General features: G+C 37.6%; 1 protein-coding gene across 1 annotated transcript; it reads right to left on the bottom strand.

Moving 5' to 3' along the window:
- Positions 1-236: 236 nt before the first annotated feature.
- LOC129781334 (uncharacterized) lies at positions 237-1220 on the bottom strand. Its single transcript, XM_055789168.1, has one exon. It carries the CDS (start codon positions 1218-1220, stop codon positions 237-239), a length of 984 nt encoding a protein of 327 aa, XP_055645143.1.
- Positions 1221-18602: the final 17382 nt, after the last annotated feature.

Genomic DNA, 18602 nt, shown 5'->3' with positions numbered 1-18602 from the left:
CCTCGCAAAGGAAGGAAAAGGATCTGAAATAGCCAACAACCTGTCCACGCATATTTTAAATGGCCTCCTAGGAAGACGATAATTCATTTGTAAAGTTTAATGATACACTTAAAAATATTTCAAAACGAAAGTTTATTTATAAAGCATTAAAAACAATTCATCGATGGTTTTAGTTCATTTGAGTATTTAAATTAATTCAATTTTCAGTGGGAATAAAAAAAAAGAAAAAAGAAGAATCAAGAGCAGTTCTGACAACTAGTTGCAGCAGAAGTAAAGCATTCAGCGTGGAACCATGACAGGCATTGTAAGTATATTGTCCAACCTGTCCCGAAATCTGAATCAGAAAACTGGCTTCCGCATTTCTCGCATAGATTATCAGATGAGGTGTCCCCTTTGCTCTTATTTTGCTTAGGCTTCTTCGAAGAGCGTTGTTTTTGTTCTTTTCTGATGGATTTAATGTCTTTCGATGCTTTCGCCTTCTTCAAAGTGTCAGCGTATTGAGCAGACGTTATGTCAGCTGCCTTTTCTGCTTGGCGTTTTCTCTTCGTGACTCTCGGGGTGACCATTTTCGGTAACGGAAGTATGATCGACGGAGATATTTCAAACACCGGGTTATTGGCCGTTGAGATGCTGTCCGGTTCTGCGAAATCAGCCATGATGTCTTCGGGAAGCACTTGAACTTCTTTATCCTCACAGGAAATGCGATTTACGGTCGATTGACTAGGCGCACCTTCAAGATGCAATCGAAACGTCTCTTCTTCACGAAGAATCTCAGGATCGGGTTGATCAGTCACCGTGGCCGGGGCAAAGTCATCATCGGAAAAAATATTGCGATCAAATGGCCAAATTCCTGTTTTTTCGAACCCATTTTCAGCAATTTCCGTAGTAACCGCCTTGATGAATGCAGGTTTCATGAGCTCGGCAACGTCATATTGGCTGACGACTTTACCTGGATTCTGTTGTAGGAAACGCTCTACTTCCTGTGCGTAGTACGTCTTGAAAGGTGCCATAAAGGATACATCAAGCGGTTGAAGTTTGTTGCTAGTGTGAGGTGGTAAAACTAGAACCTTAATAAAGTAAGCTCTAGCTTTCTCGGTAAAAGCTAGGTTCTTCGTGTGCGACGAGTGGCCATCAATTATGAGCAAGGCAGGACTGTCTTCAGAAGGTTTTACGTGCTCCAAAAAGTGATCGAACCACTCATTGAATATTTCGACCGTCATGTAACCCGATGCATTACAGGTAAATTTGCTTCCACGTGATGCCCCTTTCTTCAAAGCTTCGTGCATCCGCATGCGAAGAAAAATGAAGAACGGCGGAAGGTGCTGTCCGGTTGCGGACATGCACGTTACTGCCGTAGCTGTTTCTCCGCGTTCCGCAGAGACCACCAACCTGTTTTTTGCCTTTCAATGCCGCTACCTTAGACTTCTTCGGAGGAACCTGTAAGAAAGTATGAATAAAAAATTGAATTGATTTTTAAACTAACTACAATGCCAAAACAAATACTAACGGTAAAAACACTAGTCTCATCGGCGTTCAAAACACGATCTGGCATCAATTTGGGATCTTTCAGCGCTTCTTCCAGCAAATCGCAAAACGCAGATACTGCTGGCTTATTGAAGCCTCTGGCTCGGGCGGCAGAGGTAGCTTCAGGTTTACGGAACGACAATTTGGGATTTCGTTTCAGAAAATTGCTTAGCCAAGCTTTCCCAGCCATCTTGGTAGACTTGTTGAACAGGTGTGGCAATCCATTTTTTTCGGCCAGATCAAAAGCAAGCTTTCGAACATTACTCATCTTTATTCCATAGAACCTCTTTTCCAAATCCAACAGATGTTGTACCAGCTCCTCTTCTTGTTGAGAATTGAATACGGAATCCAGTTGGACTTGTGAGGTGGCGAATCAGTGTGAATCTTGCAATTGCGTAACTTCTTGCTGCTGTCTTCACCGGCGATCCACTTTTTACAGCCTTAATGGCTTGTTCCAACTGCTGAGCGGTCCATGACTGCCGGTTACTCTTGCGCTTGTAATTTGTAGGCATCTTTATAGTAAAACCAAATAGTTTTGTTAAATACCCTAGGAAAATACTAGTGTCCGTCTTTCCTTACCTTAATGTGTCCGTCTTGCCCGAACTGGCAGGTTTTTTTTCGAATGACCGTAGCTCTTCCTATAAGCGTTGAAAAACCTCTGATTTATCACAGGATAGCTAATGATGGACTAAATAAACACTTACCCGTTGGAGGAACACGTAAAAAACAAAAAATCACGAACTTTTCGCTATTTTCTACGGAGTAAAAATTACATCGGATGGTGCACCCGAGAAGATAATTTTTGTTTTGTTTTGTTTACAAGCTTGACAGTTCGCTCGCTGGAAATCAACAGTGTGTCTAGAAAGTATTGATACACTTTATTGAAAGTATTTGCATAACTAAAATATTCCAAAAAATTTTAGTTAATGAAATATTAAAAGTGTCCATCCTACCCGCAGTGTCCGTCTTTACCTACTTTCTCCTACTAGGAACAAACAATAAGTTTGTGTTGTGTTTCCCGAGAGATTATACATGAAAACATCGTTTTATAAAGAAAAGAAAAAAATTGCCAAAGAGTAACATGTGAAAATGGTAGTTTCTATCGAGAAGTGGATTTCGCAAATTTTAAAAAGGTTGTTGGAGGCGCCAAGAAGCGCGTTGATGTCATGGAATGTTGAGTATAGTTTTTCTTGGAACGAAATTCGCCGTTACTCAACACACCCTCAAATAAGTTAATCCGTGACCATATATTGAGAACATTAGAAGAATAAAAATGGGTGGGTTATAGCTATGATATAACCGCAAAGTTGACGTGGAACTAGCTTAGCTTAGCAATCATTTGTTTCTATTGATTAAATTTTTGATTGAATTAAACAATTTACGAATTCAATCGAAATTTGCTTTGTGAGTAAAGAGATTGAATAAATGCCATGTAAGGTCAATTAATGCATTGTGATAGATTATGTTCAAGTAAAATTAATGACAGTCCTTTCACGTTTGGTATGATGCCTAGGACAAAATATGTGAACGGAAGAATTATCAAACGATTATTCTATTTTACATTTCCCTCTGAAGTTTGCATTTATCAATTGCACGTACTTCTCGAACCGCGAATTTGCTTGATTTGATGAACTTCAGGCACTCAGTGACAGTGAATAACCGAGCCAAAGCGTTGTGTTCGTACCCGTTTTTGTAATCCGTATTAGGAAAACATATTTCGGAATGCGAAAAAAACACGCGGGTGAGGACTTCAATTTATACTTTTTATGTTATAGAGCCTTTAAACTTGAAAATTCATTCGCCTCTAATGTCTGCTGACTGACTGCTGACTGATGATGAATTAGAGAGGTTTTAAACTTTTCAGTCCATTCGCCTCTAATGTCTGCTAGATTTTCTCAGGTTCCTAAGTTGGTCTTCTACCGTGTTAAGGAAACATATTCTAGTCTGCACAAAGGCAAGCGAGTACAAAAGTACCCGCAGTTTGCATTTATTTGCAAAACCGATTTCCCCACGCTCCTTGGATTTAAAGCCTGTGTTAGGGAAACACATTTCAGTCGGATTTCAGTGCATGAATTTGCAATGCCAATTTCCCCACGCTCCATGGATTTGAAGTCTGTGATAGGGAAACACATTTCAGTCGGAACAAAAATACCCCCGACTTTCATGTGTTTGCAATGCCGATTTCTCCAACACTGCTTGGTTTTGAAGTCTGTGTTAGGGAACACATTTCGGTGAGAACAAAAATCCCCATACTTTCATGTATTTGCAATGCCGATTTCCCCAAGGCTGCTTGGTTATGATGGCTGTGTTGGGGATACCGTAAATATGGCCAATCAAAACGAGGTAGTTAGGGCGTTTAGAGAACGCTTAACATTTTACAGTTATTCAATTGTTTATCTAATGAAAAATAACATTTTATTAATTGCGATAGATGCGTAGAAATATTCCCTATCAATTGATGCAAACATCTTTCCGATACAGTAAGAAATGTTCGAGTTATATGCATTCGGAATCTTTCATTTTTTCTTACATGTTCTGTGTTTATGTTTTCTTTTTACTTCCCATATACTTCGGTTAGACGTAGTCCCACGTCAAAATTACCAAAAGGTCGGTATGATATTGGCTAAATAACGTTGTTGACAGCCAGCTACTAAATTGCGACGCTGGTTTTGTCACCAGTTGGAAAAATAGAAACGGCGCTCATTAATTCGTTAAACATACTTTGCCCGAGCCCGATTTGTTTATGGTTTGGGAAGAATTTCCTTAAAAAGGTCTGTTTTAGATAGCTTACCATCAACACGAATGAACAGTCAGAAGTGCAACGAAGTACTTTAGAATCATTTATTGCCGTTTTGCATCAAAAGCAATGTGATGATTGAGTAATTTGGGATTAATTAATAAATTTCGGAAGGTCATTGTATGGTTTCATGAATTATGGCTTCAGATTCTGGACTGGTCAGCTTGTTTACCAAATCAAAACTCTGTCAAGAACTTATGAGGAGTGATCGTATGAATAGTAGATGTAGCTTACAAGCAGTATGAGTGATTTGAAGAGCTTAAACGAGCAGTATCCTCTGCGTAGAACGAGATACACACTACAACATGGCCCAGTTTGGTCGAAACCACCACAGATGGGTTATTTGAACTGATTGAGAACTGAATTGTCACCCATACAGTGATCGTTCGTCAATTGGACCGGAAAATCAATACAATTATCGAATTTTACTCGCTAACATAACTGTAAAATAACAAAAGAAATACTTCAAATTGAAGATGACATCTATTAGTACATAACGGCTTTGCAGCCCAGTTAACGTACACCATGTTATAGATAAGTGCAGTTGAAGATAGTCCAGTTACAACATGGGCAATTGTACAGCGAAAAATTATATCGATACTAGGAGGATTTTTTTAAAATAAATAATGATGGTTCCACATCATTCCCCTACAAAGGTTTGAGCTGGACGAGTTATCTTAAAGATAATTAAATGTTAGAATTTTCCTTTATAGCATCAAACTGAACCAGTAAGCTAGATAATAAAAAAATAAAAGAAATGGTTTTGTCACAGACATAGAAATGTTACCAAATGAACATTTTGAGGCATTGCGTGAGCGCATTTCATCCATGGCATGCCAAGAAAATTTCCAACCCTAAAAAATCCTTTACCGATCGGGAATTGAATCCAATGCCTATGTCCGTATAAGCCCAGACAGCTGAGCAAACCCGAGCCTAATTCTAGCCAACACTTCAGATAAGATTCTATCCGTCATCACTTCGTCAATCTCACAATAACACTGACTATCGAACAGGTCACAATTCCAAATCATTCTTTAAAAACTCCTTACAAATATTTCGGAATATTCTGAGGTTTGTTGTTATTTTTGCTTCACGGGGCAGTGTATTATACAATCGGTACCCTTTATAAAAAAATGAGTTTTGGGTGCAAGACATCCGGAAGTTCATAGTTTTGAGGTCACTTGCTTGTCTAGTATTATATTGGTGTATATCTCTTCCATATGTTATAGTATTCTGTAAATAATTCGGTGTCATTCCATTCGTCATTTTAGATATAAACGTAAGCGTGCGTGCAATATTTTATTCTCTGACCTATTGACATCCATTGTAGACATTCTATCATAAATCTCCGTGGAGTTCGCCGATCACATTTTAATATCAAGCGCATGGCTTTGTTTTGTAGCATTTGCGTTCGTTGCATTTGTCTCTTGTTTGCAAGGAACAAAACGGATGCACAATAATCAAAATGCGGAGCAATCAATGCTTTGTAGTTCGTCATTTTACTTTCAAAGGTCAGAAATCGATTTATTCTACAGGGGTTTCCATTTCGGGCTTCCGAAAGTATACAGCCCTGCGCTGACAACCAAAGCGTCATATCGTTAGTTGAATGTCTGCCATTTTACAGATTTTTTTTTTCATAGTATAATTTTGTTAAATTATACTATGAAAATGATGAAAACCCGGCAAATGTTTTTCGAGCATTACGGACGGATTTTGGTCGTCATGGACGGCCTACAGAGCACACAATCGCTAATGTAGTGCGTAAATTCGAACAAACTGGATCCGTAGCGGATATTGTGAAACCTGTGCATCATCGTAATGTGCGTTCGGCCGGAAATATTGCTGCTGTTGCTGCCAGTGTGGAGGATGACCCGAATGTTTCGATTCCACGGCGTGCTCAGCAATTGGGCTTGTCAAACACATCATTGTGGCGAATTTTGCATTTGGACTTGCACCTACATCCATATAAAGTCCAACTGGTACAAAAATTAGAGCGTGGTGACCATGGAATGCGTCGGGCATACGTCGATTGGGTGAACGAACAACAGCAGCAAAATGCTGAATTTTCGCATAAAATTTTCTTCAGCGATGAGGCACATTTCGAGCTCGATGGTTATGTGAACACCCAAAATTTCCATATATGGGGCTCAGAAAATCCACATGTGATTGTTGAGAGGCCATTGCATCCGCCAAAAGTCACTGTTTGGTGCGTATTATGGTCTGGTGGAGTCATCGGGCCGTATTTCTTTGAAAATGAGGACGGCGAGACGGTAACTGTGAATGGTGAGCGCTATGGCCGCATGTTAACCGATTTTTTTTTGCCACAAATTGAAGATATGGATACGGATGACATGTGGTTTCAGCAGGACGGCTCCACGTGCCACACAACACGGCCGAACATGGCCATATTGCGAACGAAATTCGAGGGACGTATAATTTCGCGATTTGGTGATGCCAATTGGCCGTCCAGATCATGCGATTTGAACCCACTAGACTTTTTTTGTGGGGTTATGCGAACGACCGTGTCTATGCCAACTCTCCGCAAACTCTTGAACATTTGAAAGACAACATTCGTGAAGTTATGACCGATATACCGCCCCATATGTGTCGAAAAGTCATCGAAAATTACCTGTTCCGGATCAAGGTGTGCGAGGAAGCCCTAGGTGGACATTTGAATGATGTTGTATTTCACACATAATGGCATAAACCAAACTTTAATTTGAAATAAAAGTTTCATCGAAATTCGAGTTCTAAGTGTGTTTTATTTCAATTTACTTTCGGAACTTAAAGTTGGAAAATCCTGCACAAAGCACTCCGTATTGTTGAGCTGCTTTCTTTATTGTGTAGTTTATTGGTTCATTAAAGTGTAGTGTTTCATCTAAAATAACACCAAGATATTTTATTGATGACGCCCTCTCCACTGATTACCCATCAATAGTTATATTAAAGTTGTTACTTTAACAACACGTGTCGATACAACCATGTACTTAGTTTTATTAATGTTTAATTTTAGCTTCTTCCACTTCAACCAGTCATCTAGATATTGCAGTTCATTTTTGTGTAACAATCTTCCAAAGTATCTGTCACAACGAATATTACTGTGTCATCAGCAAACTAGTTCACGTCGCTATAGCTTAACACCTGTTTAATATCATTTATGTACAGCAAGAACAATAATGGCCCCAGAACACTTCCTTGAGGGACACCCAAATCAACTGGTTCCGCCGAAAATTTACAGTCTCTATACCTAGTGATCTGTGTTCGCCCGTAGAGGTAACTCTCAAACCAATTTAATGCAGATCCTACTACAAAATAACTGGAATGCAAATATATTATCATTTTCGACGATCAATTGTTTCGAATGCTCTTCTTAAATCAATAAAGACGGTCAGAGCAACTTTCATTTTCTCGATAGCTTGCTTCCATTTCAATAACAAATTCAGAGCCGTTTCACACGAATGGTGTTTGCTGAATCCAGATTTTTCATCAATTAAAATCCCGTTTCTAGTTATATGCTCCAGGAACTGTTCTTTAACTACTATTTCTAGAATTTTCTCAAACATTGGTAACATGTTAACTAGTCTACGGTCTTCTGGCTTGGACGAATTTGGGATTTTAGGAATAGGTATGACGATAGAATTTTTCCACCTATGCGGACATTCACCCCGGAACATCGATTCATTTACTATGTAAAGAAGATGATCCTTGATAATATCAAAAGCATCTATCAACACTTTTTTGCTGACATCTTCAACTCCTGCACAGTTTCTTAAATCTATCACCAACTTGTGCTTCCATGTCAATGGCTCTGAAACATCTCAACTGGGAAGACAGGATAGGGAAAGTAAAGTTAAGTTGTCTCGATGGAAAAACAATGCTTCTGTGGATTTCTTGTACTCTTGGCGTAAAATATTTATTCAGTTTTTCTGCTGTTTCGGTGTCATTGACCGTACCATCATCAAAAACAATGTCTATGTCATTACTGCCGCCCGGATTGCATAAACTTTTAATTTTCTTCCACAGTTTCTTTGGATCATGTTGAATTGAACTAATTTCATGTTGGACAAATTAAGTTTTCAAATTCTTTAATTCACGCACAAAAATATTTCTCCATATCTTGTACGTGTTCCAGTTATCAATGCTTTTAGTACGTTTCGCTTTTATCAGATATTGATCCCCTTTTCGTTCCATGGAAGCCAATTTAGCATTATACCAAGGCTTGTTTCAAATTTGTCCAATGTCAGACATTCTATTAGTCACTAACGACTTCACTGAGGAGCAAAGTGCTTCTTCTAGATTTTTGGCAGCCTCACGAAAAGAGGTTTGTTCTCCAATGTGAATTAGTTTGTTCCGTAAAATAGATTGTAATGTGCTTTTCGAATAGTTGCTCCAACATTTTTTGCGTTTTTTTCTGTTTTATCGCAGAAGCATCTACGTCAAAACGATCTAAAACCATACCAATTGTTTCATGATCCGAAATTTTGCTGTCAATAATAGTCTCGATCACCCCATTGTCAAAATTTGTAAAAAATAGATCAATGGTAGTAGAAGTGGTTCTTGTAACTCTGGTGTGATCAGTAACTCTTTTTTGTTTGAATCCGATGGCTTGGGTGATTGCTTTCAACCCAGCGGATTTTGTATGGTCTGTCCAATCAATGTTAAAATCGCCAGTTATTACAATTCGTTTTTCTTCATGCAACAGAATTTTTTGTAACCATACATCTTCTAAAAATACTAAAAAGTCTTTGTCGCTACTGCTAGGCGAATGGTAAATTCCAGCGTAGACTCCAGACATCTCAGAGCCATGAACTTCTACAGCTAGAAACCAATTATCTCCACTTATATCATTTTTGGTTTTTGTTTAAAACTCAACGAGTTCGGAATGTACATAGATACTCCTCCAGTATGCGCAGATCTGGACAAGCAATTGAACATTGTATATTTAACCACCTTAAATCCGTTTAGATCAGATATTTCCGTTAAGTGTGTTTCAACCATAACTAGTATTTTCGGTTTTGGTTAAATAATAGCAACTCAACTTCATCGAAATGTGTACGTAAACCTGCAACATTCATGGCAGCGATTATCATGCGAGGTCATATTGAAACCGCATTACATCGCATCACAATAATGAAACGAAATGAAATATTAATAATCTTCATGACTCATATTCATAATTCTCAATGACTCAATTCTTTCTATGGTAAATTGAGCAGTAGAACCAATACGACTTGATTGTTAGTCTACTCCCGATACCTTGGAATAAGACTCATAATAATAATAAGACAATGTAAAGAAATCCCAATACCATATCTGTATACTAAAAATAAAGCTTCATGATTTCATGTGTATTTTACCTCAAAATACCATGAAATAGTAAGTATTTTCAACTTGTTTTTTGTTTCTTCCCCATAAACTTCATACTCAAGGTAATCAATGACGATATAATTTATTTTGTTTACCGATCCACATATACTTCATCTACCATTCCACCCTGTTATGTGTCACACTGAAATTCATTAATCATTTTCAGTTAGACAGTTGAACTTCCTAATTTTCTTTTTTTGTTCGTTACCGTTTGACGGCAATGAATACATATAACAAACGGTCCTTTTCAGGGCTACTATTTGAAGTTTCAAAAGAGTTAAGCTAACAGATCTATGAACAATGGAAAGAATTACAAAAAAAAACAGGAAGTGGGTTATATCTATGGTATAACCGCAAGGGTGACGTAGGACTATCGTTGATTTAGAGATCATTTGTTTGAAGTTGAATCTAAATCCATTCTGAATGAATGAATAAATTAATATTTGGGAGACTTCGAAAACGAGAGCGTTACGTTGGAGGCACAAGGTTTTATGCATCCAATATAGGATACGAAAAACCTTGTTCTGAAGAATAATCTTCAGAAGCTAACCTGCTAACTATACTTGATTGACAAATCACAAACCCAAATGTATTATATGGATATTTTATGGATAGAAAACATTAAAATAAACTCTTTCGCTAGAATGTAATTTTCAATTCCAAGGGGAACTGGCAGATTATTTTCCAGCAACGATTAGATATTTCCACATTTTCCTCGATACTGGAAGCCCACCAGTGGTTAATACTAACTCGATAACCACCTGTTAATAGTACTTGATTGAAAAATATTTGGTCACAGTGTTACATGGATAGAAAACATTCAAATAAACTCTTTCACATGAATGTATTTTTAAATTCCCAGAGGAACTGGCAGATTATTTTCCAGCAATGATTAGATCTTTCCGGAACTTTCTCGATGCTGAATGGCATCCTAACGGAAAGAGTTCTGCGCGTGTATGTGTCGATCCTTCGCCGTCCACCTCCTCCAGCACGTTAGGCAACGATGTTGTCTTGTCGATGTCCTCACGAAAAATGAATGTGTCTCACCACCAGAATATCGCTTAAGTATGCTTTTTGTGTGTGATTGAATCGAGAGAAGGTGTGGTTTACGATGGCAATTTGGAAGGCAAACTAGAGGGGAATGAACTCTCTGAGCTCGGAACATTCGGCGACTGAGCAATAATCGATTGCGGGCGCATACAATATTGGATACGGAAATATCCTACTGATGGGGAAGAATAATCTTCAGAATATCCTGTTAATTGCGATTGATTGAAAAACCACAAAACCAAATGTATTTGGTCACAGTGTTACATGGATAGAAAACATTCAAATAAACTCTTTCACATGAATGTATTTTTAAATTCCCAAAGGAACTGGCAGATTATTTTCAGTAACGATTAGATATTTCCACATTTTCCTCGATACTGGAAGCCCACCAGTGGTTAATACTAACTCGATAACCACCTGTTAATAGTACTTGATTGAAAAATATTTGGTCACAGTGTTACATGAATAGAAAACATTCAGATAAACTCTTTCACATGAATGTATTTTTAAATTCCCAGAGGAACTGGCAGATTATTTTCCAGAAATGATTAGATCTTTCCGGAACTTTCTCGATGCTGAATGGCATCCAAACGGAAAGAATTCCGCGCGTGTATGTGTGTGTAGCGATGTCTTCCCTGGGAACCGTTTGTGGCATCACTCTCCTCCTGATGGATTCCCTTCTGGCCTAAGGTGCACAAACAGGCTCTTGGTGACACCGTTCATCCGCGCTTTCATTATAAACGAAGAGCTTCACCACAACAGCGACAACATGCTCCAATCGCTGTTCAATTAGAACTGAGTGGATTTCCGAGCGGCGCTCGCTTATATACCGATTGGTGATTTCAATAGCCTGTTTTGAAAGCAATTTTAAGACTATCGAAACAAGTTTTTGGATCAAAAAGTAACAAGTATAGACCGCGTAGACATTTTATCTTTCGAATGAAGTGTTTATCATACCATTTCGTTCAGTTGTTTAGGAGCTATTAACGCTCAAAATCTCGGTCTCCGGCGTAACGCTTTCGGTTTCGAAACTTTGATTTTACACCCCGGTATAGAAATGAAAGACGTAGTCCTACGTCAAAAAACAACTGTTCTGAACGAAAGTCCTACGTCAAACTTCCGTCTGTGCCCTTAGGCTCATACCCTTCTACTTTTTTTTTCCATACATCCATTGCCACCCCAGTGCACATACATGCTCAGGTTTTTTTAACAATTCGTGTTTTTTTTTAAGAAAAATGGAAACTATCATAAAATATCATGGGACAACCATGCGTAAGCGGCAGTGATGGAGAAAGCTATGAAGAATGCGTGCGTTGTCTCGCAACACTTGAATCATAGTGCCCTATCATCTATTCGGAGCACTGTCCGTGTTTCTACTATCTCTCGATTCACGCAGGGTGTAATTGTTTAATGCTCAATATTATTGACGGAAGTCGATTCTCTGGCTCTCAGGCTCACCAAGGCGACTAAAGTTGGACTCGGAATGTCGCGTTGTTCGTCACGTCACGTTGACAGCTTATTTTGAACATGTCTGTTGCCACATAGACCCGCACAATGACGCGCCACGATGTTTTTCGTCGTTGTGTCGATAGAAGCTGAACACCAGCTTTCAAACTGACCAAATGACGAACACATTCGGAGTAAGTATTTGACCTTCTTCCGGGAACAAAGAAAGCGTTATCAGCTAACAATAAATTATGCATGGCTTCGCCTCGTTTTGATTCAATTCGGCCTGTCTATCTCTCCGGGCGCTTTGTGTTCCATAATGATTTGCTTAGATGTCGCTTCCTTTTCCTCATTCCACGCACGAAACCATTGCTTATCAACGAAAAACAAACTTTTGCCCTCGAATTGCCGAGCTCATTCCGGGCGTATTTATGATTCTAGACACAAAAGCGGAGAGCACGCATCGATTGCTTGATGGATGGTTGTTTTGAGAATTTTTATATTAAATTGATGGCGCTCCCTCGAACACATTTCCAGCACATTCCGAGTTTCCCACACCCTTCACGAAGCGATGGTCGGGGCGACCTGAGGGAGAGGGAGCGGCAACCGCGTCAGTTGCAGAAGTTAAGGGTCGGATCCAAAGTACGCTGGAAATGCGGGAATCAACTTTTTACAGCTGCCCCCCCCATCCGACCGGTTCGAAACGCGGCCCAATCTAATAGTCGTTGCTTTTCCGGTGCTATCCCCCAGGGGGGAGGGGACACGCAGCAAAAAAGTTTCCTTCGTCAAAATTAAAAGCGGACCTCACTCGTACTCTCGGATGGTGGCGATTCGAGGAGGCCAAAAATGACAGCATGGGATCAGCGATTAAAAAGGAAGAGATTTATCGGAGTTTTTAATCTCTCATTTTTATGATTCCGATTCGCTTCGTTCTTGAAGCCCAACCCACGTTTGGGTGAGGAAGATGTGATGAATCGACGGGAGTCCCAAATGGAAGCGTACTCAAGGAGTGCAGGCAAATTTGTCGTAAAGAATATGTATACGGTTTGCAGCTGTCGGTGACATGCGGATAATGAGCGCTGGCGAAGGTTGATTGCTGTATTCAAAGTTTGGGCAATGAATGGGATGGAAGAGAAAACTAGTCTGCCCTGACAGGTCATTGTTTGTTCAAGGATATGTAGTACATTGGGTGATTTGTTATTGTTTAAAATTGACTTTTGGGTTTATCTGTACCCTCAGCAAAGAGGACAAATCGTCGCTAAAGGATGGAAATTCCAGCGTACAAACACGTAGTAAGAAACGCTTAACGCTTCGCATAACGAGACTTGGCATTGATTGGTGTGTCCTCTTCTTCAAATGACTTTTTCAATAGCAGCATGCAAGAATGTAACGGTGTATCAGCTTAACTAAAGAGAACATGGTAAACTGTGCAAGTTGGGGTTAGCCAACTAGTGCACGAGCATGCAGACTCACCGTACGTGCTCAGGGGCGGCCTGGCGATTAGGAAGACCCGTGTTCCACCAGCGTTCCAAGCGGGTTTTTTTGCGGCCATGTTATACACTGATGATCACTTTTTGGCACCAGCGATTCACTATTCGTTTCGTTTCGTGTTCAAATAATTTATTTCACTCGCGATCAGTATTAAAAATTTGCCGCACAAGTGGAATAATCCGGCGTTTTTGCAACCGCGATAACACTCGCGTTTCTTCGTCCGACTCTTTGGAGCGTCCAAATCGGCCACAGGTTGAGATACTAGAGAGCGCGCCCTCTTTTTGAAGCGCGCCAGGATGTTTCCGAGCATGACACTCGGAAGCATTTTCTACGTTTTTGAGAGGGCCTCAACGCACTCAGTGCGTTTTGATACGCGATGAAAATCCATGCCAGACACAAGAAGAACTTGCAGAAATGTTGAGAGTAGCACAACAAGCAATTTCACATCGTTTAAAGCAGACTGTTTTGGGCAAGAAACCCCTTTTCCAGAATTAAGTCATACCTCAGACCCCCATAGCCAAAGGGCCTGGCCGGGTAAGGGAGTAAAAAGTGCCCCCAAACCAAATCACCAACTGTATGGCAAATATTGTATAGGATATTAAATAAGAAATTTTGGCGGTTTATTTGAACCCCTATGTGGTTTGACGTAGGATCGTACGTACTTTTTCGTTTATTTCACGCCATCCTCAAAAGATTCGAGATAAAAATTTGAAAAAAAAATACTGAATGTGCATCTTACTACGGTGTATCAATAAAAAATATCAAAAAAAAATTTCATCAAAAATTTTAGTACTAAACAAATATTGAAATTTTGAAATTTTTTTTTTTGGGAATTAGAGATTCAGTACTACTCTAATTCATATTTAAATGTGTTTCTACGGCTTTTCTAAATATGTGTGTTTTTTTTTCAGATTTTTTTTCAGTGTTGCGCGGTACAAAAAATTTTTATTTTATATTTCCAAAGAGTCTGGCTAGGTAAGGGAGTAAAAAGTCCCCCAAACCAAATCACCAGCTGTATGGAAAATATTGTATAGGGTACTAAATAAAACATTTTGGCAATAGTACCATATATTTGAGTCCTTATATGGTACACCATATGATCTATGGTGAAAAAGGCACGTTTTCGGTTTTTTCACGTCATTCTCAATAGCTTTGAGACAACAATATGAAAAAAAAACTGAAAGTACATCTTACTTAGGTGTATCGATCAATATTTTCAAACAATTTTTTCATCAGAAAATCTAACACTAAAAAATTTTGAAATTATTTTTTTATCTTTATTTTAAATTAAATTTTAATTTTTTTTTATTTTGACATTCAGTACTACTCTAGTTTGTATTCAAATTTCTTTCTACGTCTATTTTAGGTATATGAGATTTTTTTCCGAATGTTTAGAGTGTTTTTCGCGGTACAAAAAAAAAGTATATATATTTTCGAAATTTTGAAAAAAATATTACTCTGAGGCCCAATTTTACTCTAATTTTTATTAAATGCGTTCATATGTGTTGTTTTTTCCACATGTAGCGTATTTTTTCCTTGAATTTTAATAGGGTTGCGCGAAGAAAAAATTGTTTTTTTGCATTTTTAATTTATTTTGAATTTAGAGACCCATTACGGCTCTAATATTTTTTAAATTTTGTTTTTCATATGTCTAAATGTTGTCGGTATATTTAGAGCATTGCGCTGTACAACTTTTTTTCTCGTATCTTAAAATATATGAGATTATCTCATTGGATTTGGAAGGTTTGCCAAATTCATCAGTATGATAGAGCTCTGTGAGAAAAAAATAAAGTCCTTGTGGAAAGATCATTCGGATTAATGAGAAGAACACTTAAAAAAATCCGATTTGCTTTTTTTTTTAATATTTTGATCTTACAATTGAAAACACGAATACAATAAAATAATCGATTTCAAAAAAATTTAAAAAAATGCATACGATGAAGAAAATTATTTTTGTGCGCCGCAATGCTATTAAAAATTCAGGAAAAATTACGCCACATGTAGAAAAAAGACACGTACGAACGCATTTAAATAAAAATTTGAGCAGATGTGGGTCTCAAAGTTATATTTTTTTTCCAAATTTCGAAATGCCACAAAATCTATAACATTTTTTTGTACTGTGTATTTATTTTTTTATTATTAGATGGAAAAAAAGTTTGAAGATATTTATCAATCTAGAAAAGCCGTAGGAGCACATTTAAATATGAATTAGAGTAGTATTGAATCTCTAAATCCCAAAATTTTTTTTTTCAAAACTTCAATATTTTTTTAGTACTAAAATTTTTGATGAATTTTTTTTTGGTATTTTTTCTTGATACACCGTAGTAAGATGCACATTCAGTATTTTTTCAAATTTTTATCTCGGATCTGTTGAGAATGGCGTGAGATAAACGAAAATGTACGTTTTTCACTATAGATCCTATGTTTAACCACATAGGGGTTCAAATAAACCTCCAAAATTTCTTATTCAATATCTTATACAATATTTGCCATACAGCTGGTGATTTGGTTTGGGGGACTTTTTATTCCCTTACCTAGCCAGATTCTTTGGAAATATAAAAAAAACATTTTTTTGTACCGCGCAACATTGAAAAAAATCTGAAAAAAATCACACATATTTAGAAAAGCCGTAGAAACACATTTAAATATGAATTAGAGTAGTACTGAATCTCTAAATCCCAAAAAAAAAAAATTCAAAATTTCAATATTTTTTTTAGTACTAAAATTTTTGATGAAATTTTTTTTTGATATTTTTTCTTGATACACCGTAGTAAGATGCACATTCAGTATTTTTTTCAAATTTTTATCTCGAATCTTTTGAGGATGGCGTGAAATAAACAAAAAAGTACGTTTTTCACTATAGATCCTATGTTTAACCACATAGGGGTTCAAATAAACCTTCAAAATTTCTTATTTAATATCTTATACAATATTTGCCATACAGCTGGTGATTTGGTTTGGGGGACTTTCAATTCCCTTACCCGGCCAGGCCCTTTCTTTGTAAAATCCTATCATTAGATGTTTTTCTTACTGAATAAATATCAATTTTAAAACATTGCAGTTGGTTAAATGAATAAACTTGACATTATTTTTTCACGGAGGCGATCCAGCGTAGTGGTAACATCCGCACCTCTCACGCAAAAGGTCACGAGTTCAATTCACACTCCCAACATTCTTCCAAAAAATGGAAGTAATGTGACAAACCAGCCGAAAGTGTTGAAAGTCACTATAATACAGAAAAAAAACTATTTTCTCAATCATATTCAACAAAATAAATTGAGATAAAATTTAGTAAATATCAAGTGAAATAAATAATTATTAATACAAATCACTCACAAACTATAAGAACATCCAAATCCGGTTCAATATTGGTTAGTTAAGGCCTTGAATCTCCGCGTTCGTTGATTTTCAAATGGTTTCTTCGTTTTCGGGTTGTTTGTAACCATAATGAAGCATTTTTCGTCAAAGTATGATGATGGAAAAACGAGTAGATATTTTTCAGCAATGTCTCTCATCGCAGGATACTGTTTTTCAATGTTTCGTTATAACTAGAACATATGACAACCTTGACTCTGCCGTAATCTCGCAAACTGACGCAAGCGCCAGAGGTAAGAATTTTCAGTACGGGAATTTTTGTAAAATTGCATGTATAATCAGCATACGCGTACATTACGAAAATCTGATCTGTACAAAATGTGTATTGTTGATGGAAAAACATTGCCATCGGCTTGATATTTGAAAAAAATGCAGTTTTATCCAAGCTATGCCACCAACGCCAGTTTGTTGTGGAAACAGCAAATTAAATCGCTGTTTCCACAACCGATTGGCGTTCATCCATCAAAGTATGCAAGATTTCCAATTATTTTCTCCAACATGCTGCCGTTGAGCGAAGCATCAGGAAGCATCAGGGAGAAGAATTCACACCCTTTCCCAACTTTGTAGCAGGCGTCGAGCAGGTTAACATAGTTGAGAATCCGATTGTAATAATTATGGACAGCACCGATTTTTTCGAATTCAAAATGCAATGGAAACCATCCGTGTTAAATAACATAAAGCCGTCCGAAATTATCCGAAATAAAACAGATACAGTTTACGCGAGGATGTTTTGAGTTTTGTTACAAGATACGTTTCGTTTAGTTTGGAGCATTTAGAAGAGTGCAGCTGTTCGCCAAATCCGACATTTACCCTTCAATCAACACTCAGCTTCAATTTATCCGAAAGAGGAATTGAACAGACGAGGAAAGTAAACATCGTCAAGAAGCTTTGTCCCTTGATGCCTGAAGAAAAAAGACACTACATATTAGGGAATCCTTGTAATCAACAATTAAATTGATGAGTTTGAACTATTTAGTTCAAATCTTTATGAGCTATATGTGAGAACAGCAATACACTTCAATCTAGGATAAACTTCACTTTAAGATGAGTTTGATTTTATGAATTTAAAGTACGTGGTTTTTTGAGCTTCTTAGTACATGATTTGTAATTCTGAAACAAAATTGCTATTATAAAAGTAACATTATATGGGGATGGACTGTTTTTGATGAAAATATTTGGCATGACAAGCTTTTCGGAAAAGTGTTTTTTTTTACAAGAAAGAAGGCATGAGACTTTTATTATGCTAAACGTTCATAACGGAAGACGTTGTTATGTGAAATTTGCTGTCCCTGCCCGTCTATCAGAACAGATCAAAAAATCACATCGCATCACTATCAAATTATGTCACATCACAGTGGAAATGGCGCTTGCGCCACTCCGTTTTCAAGCTTTTACGGGGTCATTTTTTCACATTTCTGTAAATTTTCACAATTGTTTGGAAGGATTTGGTATTCTTTATCGATCTATAACAAAAAACGTAAAATGTCAATCTTGGCGCTTGCGTCACTTTGCGAGATTACGACAGGGCTGTACTCCTCCCTCATCTGTGCTG

The sequence above is a fragment of the Toxorhynchites rutilus genome, chromosome 1, assembly GCF_029784135.1.
Source record: "Toxorhynchites rutilus septentrionalis strain SRP chromosome 1, ASM2978413v1, whole genome shotgun sequence".
Classification (NCBI taxonomy): domain Eukaryota; kingdom Metazoa; phylum Arthropoda; class Insecta; order Diptera; family Culicidae; genus Toxorhynchites; species Toxorhynchites rutilus.
Note: the sequence above shows the minus strand (reverse complement) of the source record. Positions and strands in the feature narration are given on the sequence as shown.

Bases quoted from the DNA above. Each gene is read 5' to 3' on its own strand.
- LOC129781334 (XM_055789168.1), bottom strand. From the start codon at position 1,220: ATGACGGTCGAAATATTCAATGAGTGGTTCGATCACTTTTTGGAGCAC.